The sequence below is a fragment of the Ceratina calcarata genome, unplaced genomic scaffold, assembly GCF_001652005.2.
Source record: "Ceratina calcarata isolate Rehan_Ccalc_2016 unplaced genomic scaffold, ASM165200v1 scaffold157, whole genome shotgun sequence".
Lineage (NCBI taxonomy): Eukaryota > Metazoa > Arthropoda > Insecta > Hymenoptera > Apidae > Ceratina > Ceratina calcarata.
In genome coordinates, this window is record NW_017136957.1 from 75,407 (window position 1) to 88,000 (window position 12,594).

The 12,594-nt window shown below is 39.7% G+C and overlaps 3 protein-coding genes across 5 annotated transcripts in view; all 3 read left to right on the forward strand.

The window, feature by feature from the left end:
* The first annotated feature begins 44 nt into the window (after positions 1–44).
* fl(2)d (Pre-mRNA-splicing regulator female-lethal(2)D) lies at positions 45–6,323 on the forward strand. 3 transcript variants are annotated; one of them, XM_018037148.2, is made up of 6 exons: positions 45–752; positions 1,530–1,875; positions 3,790–3,914; positions 4,000–4,178; positions 4,247–4,401; positions 4,482–6,323. In XM_018037148.2, exons 2-6 carry the CDS (start codon positions 1,644–1,646, stop codon positions 5,189–5,191), a joined length of 1,401 nt encoding a protein of 466 aa, XP_017892637.1. In that variant the 5' UTR covers positions 45–752; positions 1,530–1,643; the 3' UTR covers positions 5,192–6,323. The 3 variants fall into 3 exon arrangements, with proteins under 3 accessions (XP_017892637.1, XP_017892639.1, XP_017892640.1); XM_018037150.2 differs by lacking the exon at positions 45–752 and adding an exon at positions 860–1,263; XM_018037151.2 differs by lacking the exon at positions 45–752 and having other exon boundaries at positions 1,782–3,269.
* A 353-nt stretch (positions 6,324–6,676) lies between these two features.
* Positions 6,677–8,481, forward strand: Sod2 (superoxide dismutase 2). Its single transcript, XM_018037152.2, has 3 exons — positions 6,677–6,889; positions 7,627–7,916; positions 7,975–8,481. The coding sequence occupies exons 1-3, from the start codon at positions 6,852–6,854 to the stop codon at positions 8,301–8,303; spliced, it is 657 nt and encodes a 218-aa protein (XP_017892641.1). The 5' UTR covers positions 6,677–6,851; the 3' UTR covers positions 8,304–8,481.
* Positions 8,482–8,845: 364 nt separating this feature from the next.
* The window catches only part of unc-104 (kinesin family member unc-104), a 30,514-nt gene continuing 26,765 nt past the window's right edge, over positions 8,846–12,594 (forward strand). Inside the window, exon 1 of the mRNA XM_018037127.2 lies at positions 8,846–8,951. The gene's annotated coding sequence lies outside the window, so the exon portion shown is untranslated. The remainder of the gene's footprint in view (positions 8,952–12,594) is intronic.

Consider the following 12,594-nt stretch of genomic DNA (forward strand, 5'->3'; position numbering starts at 1 on the left):
TGTAGATCAGTTAGAACTTGACGATGATCTACGTGCAAGTAAATAATAATAATAAGAATAAGTAAATGCAGAAGTTTGTGAATATGACATTTGAAGTATATGTATACGTAATCCTCATGTAGCATTGGATTAGAATTGTGCATTAATGAAATTGCCGATAAGTGCGAGGAACATTCGAGGAGCGTGATTGGTAACGATTCTACGAGACTACGAGCCTCCTAGCTCATTTTTCGTCCCTCCACTTTCTACATTCTGTTTATTTGAAAAGCATTTCTGTGTCAGCGTAGTTGGACGATATCGCGATCGGAGCATGCGCTGCCATTCGTTTCTTTAGCCATTCTGCACGCGAGAGCGAGGTCGGGAGTCGGGAGTCGAGAGTAATCATTGCCCATGATTAGTTTGCATTAGCATGTCAGCCCGTGGTGGGATGGTTTTCGTAGGGTAGCGAGAGACACGTCTGTGTATCATGTGCGCGTATTGACGTTGCCTCTGGAATGCGCGGGACGTTGGGGCGAACTCTATGTGTGTAACATATTTATTTTTTTTTGCCGATTGATCAATCGTGAAACCTGCTAACGAACACTTCTACTTGTCTACGAGGGACTACGAAGTTACATTTGTATACGCACGTATACCTACGTGTGCGTGCGTACACGTACATACATGGTGTCGTGTTTCATCGTTTCACGTTATACCGAATACTGGATATACAAGCAATTTTCAATGGGACGGCAGGCGTACCGTTAGATCAGGTATGTACGTAAACGAAACGGAAGCGTTGCTATGTTCAGCTATGCGATAGAAAGTCGTCAACGTTTTGTGTCAGGAAACTGTCGTAACGATAAGATGAAATTAACCATCTGGACAGATACTCTTACGTTGCCGCGTTTGCACGCATTCTTTAAATTCATCTTCCAAATCGTACGCGCAAATGGTTTAGGTAACATTCGAGGATCAAACGAGTCGAAAGATCATGTCTCTTTATATACCGCGAAATTCTCGTCCATGGCAGACATGTCGACATAATGGCGTCAATGTTCCCTTCAACTATAGATAACTGGATCTTACATTCCCTAACTCTGCGTGTCGCAATAAAACATTAAACGCGCCACGTGACCTTTAGTCGATCACGCTCCATGCCCTAAAAGCCGGGTGCCAGTGCTCACGTCCGAAAACGAATTTCACTCCGATACGTAACAACAAGTGGATCGAACGTTTATGAAAAGTGGCTGCTTGTAAATAACATGTGTAGAAGAATTATATGTACGTATGGAGATGGAGTCGACTCACACATCGGTTCTAACAATAGCTACTTACTTCGCATTCGTCTGTTTCCAATCAAGCTCTCACAGCAAATATTTAGATGCTATTAGATTAATTCCAAGTTCGTGCCTACAGTAAGATATACCACGAACGTATAACCTGAATTGTCTCGATACCGCGCGAAAAAAATACCGAAAAATGTCTCGCTAATATTAAGTTAATCGGTAATAATACGTTTTTAATATATTTGTATTCCGTTCTTTCAGGCAGATGTGTGCTGGCACTGGCAACATATCGACGCACTTGTTGCAATTGAACAGCTAAAGAAGAGGCAGAGCCATCAGAATTTCACGTAGGGCGTAAAGCATTGTTTTAATAACATGGCCGAGGAGAGCAACGACGCAAAGTCAGCTGGACCATCTTCGCCGAGGAGCCCGCAAAGCAATGGTGCTGCGGGGAAGCCGAGCAGTCCGCATTCTCCTAGGCAGCCGCGGCGGTTGAAGCTGACTGAACAGCAACTGGACAGCATGACAAAGGAGGAGCTAGCAGCCAAGTGGCATGAACAGGACTTATATGTGGAGTGTCTAGAGGCCCAGGCGGCAGCCCAGGAAGGTACTGAGATCACTTGAGTGAGACCACCTCACTCACCACATTTCTTAAAGCGAATTTATGAATGCCAGAACACAACGGTCTTTCGTATGAAACAAAAGACAAGACTCTTCTAGGGACACTAAGATCAGGGCATATTATATTAGTTTACTGTGTTTAGGATGTAATGATAATGCTAAGTTTCTTATAAGTATCGCTGACTTTTTTCGTACCTAAATAAGATAGGGCAAATTCTCTTACGAATAGCGTTTTATCACGTCTACTGGAATTGTAGAAAGATCGATCTATCCGGAGTACTGGATAGAATTCGATACGATAGACGATAATGGGTAAAGGCTAGTGATAGTAATATTGTAATATTTCGGAAACGAGAGAAACAAACTACATTTGTGATGTGTAGTGCGGGCAATCGAATTAACGCCAGTATGTACAGTGTTTGAAATTTTTGTCGGTGAGCTAAAGTGATGTGACGGTACACCACATAAGTACGCCGAGAATCTGATAATTACATTATGCGAACGATGCATAATTCCATCGTCAGTATTATCGATATTTAAAAAAAAATCACTTAATGCCGCAGGCAAAGTGCATATCGAAAGAATAAACAAGTGATATTGTGTGACAAGAAGAGAATATGGCAAGGTTTCCTCGAAAAATGTGTTCATTATGAATCATTAATCTCATTGTAATAAACGCACACAGCTTGCTTTTGACATAAGCCCTATTAAAGTGACGTGACAGTGTACCACCTATCATTCTAACGGTGTAGTAGGGCCGCGCCGCTAGAAACAGGCCAGTGAACGTGTGTTTGTGTACATTGGATATCGAGTTTCCAACTTTCCGAGGATTGATTCAGATACAACATCCTTGCTGGCTCTGAATATACCGCTCGGAAGAGTAAAAACAGAGAGGCCCTATCTCATCTTTGGCCCCACAAAACACTGTGCCAGCGGTGCGTGAACCTAAGTCTCGGTGAAGTACGAATACCTTTAATTGATGCAGTTACAATCTGAAATTCCAGCTGCTTTATCCAACCCTAACAGTCTCTTTGTCCGTATCTACATATCTTTAATATCGTCTTATATTTAGATTTATATATCTGATGAAATTGAACAATTTTGATCACGTCCCTAGACATCCGCTCCCGTCTAGTCCCGTTACGAACACGATTCATGCATGCAATTGTACCTGCACCGGAACTCCCTCGTGTCCAAGTACCGACCTGAAAATGATTACGAACCCAATCGAATGAGGCCGGGAGGTCATCTTGTGACGACGCCTGTGGCTACATGTAGTCTGTCGATTCTTATGGAAGACAAGTCTAACGTCTACTGTTGGTCTCGGTGGAAGCACAGAGAATCTCACAAATGGCACGATGCAACGACTCCAAACTCAAAGTATGAGCTAATTAAAAAAAAATGTCAATTGTCAGGCAGTCAATGTCACGTACATACATACAGAAAAAAAGAACATATTTTATTTATGTGCACTTAGGGTAAAACGTTATGTAGTAGATTTCTCACCACTATGCTTTATTTCACCAAAAATATACAGTTATCAATTGTTTAAAAGGAAGGGAGAGAAAGATATGTACAGAGTATTCTGTGCCATTGTATTGTATGTATATGTATTTTAAGGTTTCAAGCCCTCTATGTGTCTCAGAATGATTTGTATGGATGTAATAATTGAAAATAGATGCACAGAGATTATCTCAGAAAAATCTGTGTATGAAAACAAATTTTGTTTCTTGAAATTTGACCTTATAAATCGTGAAGTAAAAGGAGGTACTTATTGATCAAGGGACGCGGTAGCGTCTCGAATAATTATGACACGTGAAACAAATAAAAGAAACACATAGATAGCTTCAGAAATTGAAGTTCTAATTAAAAGAGGGAACGGTGTCAATTTTTTTTATAGGTGAACTATCCTCGTTGAGAGAGTCTGAAAGCAAATACAGGCAGCAACATGCAGAAGCATCTCATAGAGAGAAGATTTTAGTCAGGAGGCTTGCTTCGAAAGAACAAGAGTTACAAGAATATATTGTATGTAGATTCTGCTGTATCTTCTTTCATAAGACAATCAAAGCAGAGATTGAAACGGTGCTATGTGTAATCTGTATTTATTTAGAATCAGATTGCTGAAATGAAAGCTGCTCACGCTCCGTCCGCCGCGGCATTAAGATCTGCTTTGTTAGATCCAGCTGTTAATATTTTGATTCAGAAATTACGGCAAGAACTTGTCACGACTAAAGCTAAATTGGAAGATACTCAAAATGAGCTCAGCGCGTGGAAATTTACACCCGACAGGTAGGTATTGATTTACGATATTAAATAAAAGAATTTTAAGCATGTTTTTACACCGTTTTTATTTTTAGCAACACCGGTAAGAGATTAATGGCAAAATGTAGGTTGCTGTATCAAGAGAACGAAGACCTGGGCCGAATGATAGCTAGCGGACGAATTGCGAAGTTGGAGGGAGATCTCGCCCTACAAAGAAGTTTCAGTGAAGAAATGAAAAAATCACAATCAGGTATTGCTCTCCCTCTTGTATGTCAAACTAACAGCTTTGACACTAAATCTACATGCATTTTTTTTATGCTTCTGTTGCAGAATTGGACGAATTCCTGCAAGATTTGGACGAGGACGTTGAAGGGATGCAGAGCACAATTTATTTCTTGCAACAGGAGCTTCGCAAAGCACGCGAGTCGGTCACGTTGCTGCAACAAGAGAACGCAGCGCTGAAAGCGAATTCGAGTGAAAATAATTTGACGAACGGTCTGTCTCCGCATACACCCCCGATTAAGAAGGAGGAGTCGGAAGAGAGTTCCATGCCGGAAATGAAGACTTCGAAGTCTATAGAAGATAGTGATGTGTGCAAAGGTGCTAGGACTCCACCGTTGTCGTCCCCCCAGTGTGAATTATCGGGTTCCGAACGAACAGAACGGATTGAACGGAAACCTAATCAAGCGGATCATAATGACGAAAGCTCGAGTGACTCGGCCGCTTTGATTATCAAAGTTGAGAACGAGGAATTAAGTGATAGGGACGAGGAACAGGAAGAGAGTCGTAATACCAAAAGGATATTGCGAAGCAAAAGTCATAATAGGAGTAACAGTAAAACTAACGGGGAAGAGGTGCTATCTAGAATAACTAGGGGTAGGGATAGGACCAAAAGGGAAAAAAGTGCAGCAGGTAGTGACGATGAAAGGACACACAAGAAGAAGAGGCGGGAGAGCATCCTTTCTCTCGATTATAATGAAGCCGATGACGACGCGTTAGTTTTAACTAATGGTGAAACGTTACAAAGCGATCCTGAATGAACAGGTTTTCTAGGACGATTTTATATATATAACGCTTGTTACATATGATCGAAAACGCTTAGCGTGACTTGCTGCGAAATGTAAGTTGAAATCAATTTTAATTTCATATTGGTTCATTTGATAATCGGTATATATTATTTTCTATGAATCGGCGTGTTTCTCAAACGTACTTGTAAATACGAATTTCAATTCGGGTGTTTTTCGAGTCACGTTAATGCCATGAAAACGACATTTGATTACGTACGAATATGTGTATACAGAGTAACGCGGAATAAAAGGGTAGATAGTTGGAACGTTTCTTTCTCGCGAGTAAACCACGTGAAATTTTCTTAATAATTATTCATTATAACAAAATTCATATATATATATTCATTGTAACAGACGAGTGCTTCGAACATTTCTAAATGGCTTTTTGTAAATTCGTTGAGACACCGATAGTAGCTCATCTCATTAGATCTTCTCAAGCAATCACAATGATCGTAAATAACAATGGAGTAATAATAGTTAGGGCTATCCCTTTTCTATTATGTAAATACACAAATGTTAATACACGATAATGGTACACTGCGACGCACATACGTTTAGATTTATACACGATCATGTGTGCAATAATTTGTATGTACGTATTGGTTTTTCATCGCGAGACGAATCGACATTCGTTATTGATACGTGAGGAATGTGCTTTTAATTGTATAATAAACCTGAAATCTATTTGTTAGATTTATTAAATATCTGTAAATTATATATGAAATACAAAACGATATTAATTTCAGTAAAAAAAAAAACACCGCAGACTGAGCTTGGGAATCACGGAACGGCAAAAATTGTATTTCTTATTTTCTTTCTTTTTTTCAGGAACAGATGTACAAAATATTTATACTGCTATTTTATACAATCCTTCTTGTATTCGAGAAACATCGTTTTTTACTATTTTTCTTAGGGAATCCAAGTCTTCAATTCCAATTTTACTCTTTATAATGTTCAGTTTCGTTTTCACCCTTACGAAGTGAGGAGGACATATGATTTATGCATAATTCAATTAAAATATATTTTCTACTTAAGAATCGATTATTATCGTTGTATAGTGTGTACGTAATTACTTAAGCAATTAAACTATTTCCTGGCACATACATATCTTCGATTATTTATGACAATAACGAACGGCATACCTATACGTATGGAACATGAGATTTCTTTTACCCATTACTCTCTTCCAAGTACGTACAAACGTAACATATATAGAGAAATTAAGTTTCTTATCACTGAGAGAGAGAGAACGCTATTAAACAATGTGGAATTATAAATTGTGCAATTTTCCTCAAAGTAATAAAGCAAACATGTATTCTTTACAAATTGTTTTCCTCGTGAGTTATGAGATCACTGAAGCGGGCATTGTTACGGAAATCCCCTTGAGGAAAAACTGTTTCATATCTCTGGTTTTACCAAATGGAAGAAGATCAAATTGTGACGTAATATAATTGATATTAGTGTAGGTTGGTAGTCAGAGTAGTCGAGCCATTTTCCGGCATACTTTGCCATTAAGGTATTCGCAGCCGTACGATAAAGTTCGCGGCCGACGTTCGTACTCGTACTAACTCGTACTTCTGTGTTTTCGTGGAACCGATTCAAAGGGGCGGCTTGATCCTCTATCATTTTGACAATGTTCGCAGCGAAACGTGTCTTGTTCTCCAACGCAATGTAAGTTTCTCATATTTTTCATTTAAATTCAGTTTTACAGTTGATATTATATAATTTCTAACCTAGCATATAATGCTACAAACGCTACTTTTGTTACTTTAAAACATTGCAATTATCGTATATTCGCGTCGTACGAAGAATTGATATTTACAGCTGTTGGAATAGATTTATAGGAACTATTAAAAAAATAGAAATCACATGGACTCCTTCTTCTTAACATATATACATAATTCGATCCATTCGTTATTAATAATCAATGTTAATAATATAGTCCAGTTATACATACATTCAGAGATATTCTAAATTGTATGCCAATTATTTATTGAACGTAAATTGAGTAATTCATATTTTGACGTCTGTCATAAATAATAATGAAAAACGGAATTTCAGAAGTGTAGCCATTCCAAGTGAATATTTAAAATTTGTGAAATAAAAATATGTATAATGAATCAATATAAATTTAGTCTGACCTTTGACATGTAGATATATATTAGATAAGCACCTTGTCAATTTGACATTTGAATATCAGTGTATTCGAAAGCCAAAATAACGCAACGATTAATCACATTTTAGACGCAAGGTACAAAAAAAACGAAGTATAAATGAGATAGGAATTAAGATAGTTCGTATTATCGATAAAATAAAAATTAATTTTATTTATGAAATATGAATGGGATCCAATCTAAGTAAGTGAACTTTTGCACCAGACAATCAGTTGTCAATGTTTCCATTTTTAGCAAAGACACATTCACGAGGGCGAAGCACACCCTTCCCGAATTGCCTTATGACTACAAGGCATTGGAGCCGATTATCTCCGCTGAGATTATGCAGCTTCATCATTCGAAGCATCATGCGACTTACGTGAACAATCTAAACGTGGCCGAGGAGAAATTGAAAGAAGCCGCCGCCAAGGGTGACGTTAATACACAGATCGCTTTGGGGCCAGCTATTAAATTCAACGGAGGCGGTCACCTAAATCACTCGATCTTCTGGTGCAATCTCTCGCCGAGCGGTTGCAAACCAGATGGTACGCAGAACATGATCAATTCTCGTGCGAAGACGTTAATAAATCATTTTTGCTACAGCCGCGCTCGTTAAGCAGATTGAGGAGGACTTCGGCAGCTTGGAACAAATGAAGAAACAATTGTCCGAGAGCACGGTTGCGATCCAAGGCTCTGGTTGGGGCTGGCTCGGCTATTGCCCGAAATCGAAATCATTAAGGATAGCTACTTGTGCTAATCAAGATCCCCTGCAAGCTACCACCGGCTTGGTGCCGCTCCTTGGAATCGACGTTTGGGAACACGCTTACTATTTGCAATATAAGAACGTTCGACCCGATTACGTGAAGGCTATCTTTGACATCATTAATTGGAAAGATGTTAGCAACCGCTTCAAGGCCGCTGCCGGTTGTTAAACCCGGTTATTAAGAGTGCGATAGCCTGTATAAGCTGATTTCTATCTAGTATGAATTTTTTCTAAGATTTAATTTATACTTTCCATTGTTTCATCCGTCTCGAGAAGACGTGATTTTGTATACACGTTTCGTATGTAATCTACACGTATAATAAACGATAAAGCAATACGAGTTGAAACGAGTATTCACTATTCTTTTATAATGTCAGATGCATAACGCGGTTTAATTCAGTGTGGAAATTGAATATGAAAATGTTCCCGCGTAAGGAGCCACGTGCGATTCGAATTATCGTGTATCGATAAGAACAATATCGCGATGAGATTCGTTTTCGCGGTGAACGGTGGACTGAAAGTATTAGACCGTTCCGCGAGGCAGTAGTACAAATATTTATTATGTATTGACAAAGGAAACAGACTCAATACAGATTGAAAAACGTCAATACCGCATAGTTTTGACAGGCTGCACCGAACGCCGAGAAAGAAGGAAAAGAGCCGTGGCTGCCGGCGTGTTTGGTAATCGATCGGATCAAGTAAAATTGCCCTCGCGCGTTGCGACGCGTCGACACGTCGTCTTGGGGGAACATCGCGGAACCTGAACCAGTATGGCCGGAGGATCTCAGCTGTTTTCACGTCACTGCCTACGTATCTGGTGAGTCAAAGGCATTATTGTGAATCTTTAACGCACTCGCGCTAATAGCACGTTCGTTATAAACGTCGGAAACCAGCCGCTATTGTAGTAGCTGTCGGTGGTTCGTACGCGATGCGTCATGCAACGTATCGCGAACCCCTGACATTGTCTACGCCGCGAATTAATTCCCTCTGTGTCATCTACTCTGCCTGGAGTGTACAGTAGATGTGTACGCTCTTAGTCAGGCACCGATTTTTCTCGATTCCCGCGTATCGTATTTTTCTCACTTTATAAAATGTTCCGCTGTTAACTCGTTCAATATTGAAATTGTGCGAGAACACTCGTCGAGGCTTAGCAATTTTTAATAACTGCATTTAGGACGAGACTTGGTATTCTAGAAAATGTAAGTAACTCTGCACTTCCACATTCGAATTAATGTTTTCGTCTGTGATATTTTTCATCCATTTCTGTGGAGTTATTCGAAACAGAAGATGATCGTCTATTTGTTAAGGGTCCTCGTGTTTGCATAAAAATTTTATGACATGTAGCACGTGAATCCTCGAAATCAATTAATCTGGGGGTTTTGAACCATTCACTATTTATGTTTGTGCATTAGGAAAAGTTTTTAATTACGATCGAAGGTGGCGCCTTCACCCTTCCTACTCAACGCGCGTCGAATCGACTTGCTCCTGTGCTGCAGGCTTCCTTTTTTTTTATATACTGGCAAAACGCGAACGTCGCCCGATCGTGTATTTTCGCACTAACACTTACGGAGTACGCGGATCGTTACGAGGAAACTACAACACGCTTCCAGGGTTCGTTTTTTCCTTTTGAAATTAGAGTATGCAGGTGCAACTTCACGGAAGGTTGATGCTGAAAAGATTGCGTTGCATAAATTCAACCTTTGTGCCGAATTAAGTTCGTTACGAACGCGTTAATAAAATATTCGTCGCCGTGCAATGAAATACGAACGCCGTGAGTTTAGAAATGATCAAAATTCACGGATGAACTCGAGGAAGAAAAATCTCGATGTTATAAATTGTACAAGGAGAGTAAAGAAATATTTGGCATTGATCTTTCTGCTTCTCGTCGAACCATAGCTGAATGAGGCTAATGAAACATTAACGTCCTGAATCGATAAGCAATTGTTTTCATTAAGCCGGACACAAAATCGTTCGCTGATATTTTCTATCAATATTATGCGTTTACGCTAGCGTCCGCAATTATATCTATTTCATCAAACTTTAATTAAAGTGTTATTAAACCAGATTTCAGTACGTAGCAAATTATTTACACGTATTAAACAACGTTCCTATTACAAATGCTAACAACGTTTAATTAATTTCATAATTAGTGGCGCATAAAATTATAATATTTAGCATTTAAAACGGAACGCGTAGATTCAACGCTTCAATTATAACTAGACTCCGGGTTTTTATGCATACACACAAAATGTTCACATACGAAAATGCATCTATTATACATAAATAATATTCAAAAATACATAGAACAGTCGATATAAATCTCGTATTACGAAATGAGAAATCTGCATGGATGGACGCGTCAAAATATGTTCCAGAAAATATGATTTTAATAATAATAACTGAATGCAACGTTTTACGTTGTACATATAAAACGTCAGTTATTCTCTTCGCAAAAATGTTCCTGGTACAAATTCAAATTCAGATAATGTTTAGCTGATAGTCATAAAGTTTGAAAGAATTTTACGACGGAGACCGGATGTCGCAGTCACGTTCCCAGAACGGTTCCTCATAGAATATAGACGTACGTCAACGGTATTGCTCATATAAGCCACCCTGACTAAAAGTAATTTCGTCAGTTCAGTCAATTTCCGAACGACTCAAGGCTTCGAATTTAATTAAAACGCGAACGCTATAATATGAAGTCAATTATCCTTATTCTTGTGAAAAGATATTCAAGTACCGTATGAAACGAACAGTGCATCTTTAGGCACTTATTCCTTAACACGGGATGAACCTTTTGTTGGTAAGTCTAATAAGTTGGATGAACTAATAAGATTTCTTCCGATAATACCGCCGGCTTGAAACAGCGAGAGCCGCCCCGTCGCACGGGCATCGGCGCCTTCGAGGTTGGTTACAGAGAGCCTTTCTAGAATAGGGGGTGCAATTGCGAAACAAATTCGATTCCTACCGAGTAATGGCAGGATATTCCCGTAAAATTGGAATGAAGAGTTATGCAGACGGTAAATGCCGACGTCGTGGATATCTTTATTTATTGATTGCTCCTGTAGAAATTGGCCGGCGCCGCCCGCGTCGTCGCATCGGTCGATCGTCAGGTTGCAGACTGACGTCATCCTCCGGCTTCTACGTCTATTGATTTTCTCACCCAGGTCGCGGCGCGATTGGTCCATAAAACGGAGAAAGCGGGCATGCACGACCCTGGACCACGATGTCGATCGACGCGCGCACAACCCGACGCCATGTTCACCGCCTGTGTTCCTTCCAGCCACCTACTACCGGTCTTCGATTCCACGCCACTTTTCGAGGGCGAATTCCTATCAGGCATCCACGCGCGCATACCGCCGCGACTTCCGATCGATCGTTCGAATATTTCCAAACGCAGATCGTCAGGATTCTATCGTCGTCTTACCCTAGCATTTTTTAATTAACTCTTTTTCCTTTGGGATTTCTCCTTAATTGACGGGTCGACGGCACTTTCTTCGAAGTCGTACCTCGGAAGTAATCGAGCTCAACGAATTTTTAATGATTTCTCATGACGATCCCTGGGCAATTGTATGTACGGCAGGGAAAAGGGGTTGCTCGCTTGTTTCTTTACGGGAGAACCAGGTTAAATGTGATTTCTGCCGGTATATGTGCTTTAATCACTTAAAAGTAATGTAGCGCGATATGCCACCGCGGTGGTTCTTTGAAATCAGACTCTTCGTGCGTCGCTGGTGATAATCAGGATTGATACGTTTACGATCAATTTATCATAATTACACCGCTGATACGCGGTGGACGTGGAATGATATGAGGCAAGAAATTAGGGCAATTGCATTGGAAAAAAATGTTGCACTCCGGCTTTGTTAGTTCGCCTCTTATTTTTATTTCGATATTAATTCGTAAGTATCGTACGCTCTCGGGTAACGCGACGTTGTAAACGAGTAATTAGTGTGAATAAGTGTACGGTGCTTGCTAGCGACAAATTATGGAAAATTGTCTGGCGGACCTACCGTTAAATAAATTGCGGCGCCGATCTTACTATTTTCAGCTCGGCAAGGACAATTTCCATGGTAATTTTTACGCACCTAGCATCCATGGTGAATATGTATTCGGTGCTGAAATTAGATCCATCTGGCTGAAGAACTCAAATCACGTTTCATCAGTGGGATTTTTTTAGATGAGAATCGTTGTTCGACAAATCTTATTTTTAGTCGATCACAGTCTGTGGTAATTCTTATGCACCCAGCAGCAGTAGTAAATGCATATGTATGCGACATTCAAATACGATGGCAGTAGAATTTGAGTCAGATTTCATCAGCCCATTTAGTAAGATTTTTCAACACTAAATCTACCATGCACTGGTTAAATGACCGGTTTTATAAGAAATAAAAAGAAAGCAGTAGTGTCATATTCTTAAGGATGTATAGGCTATATAATTTATTATTATAGATTTCTACTAC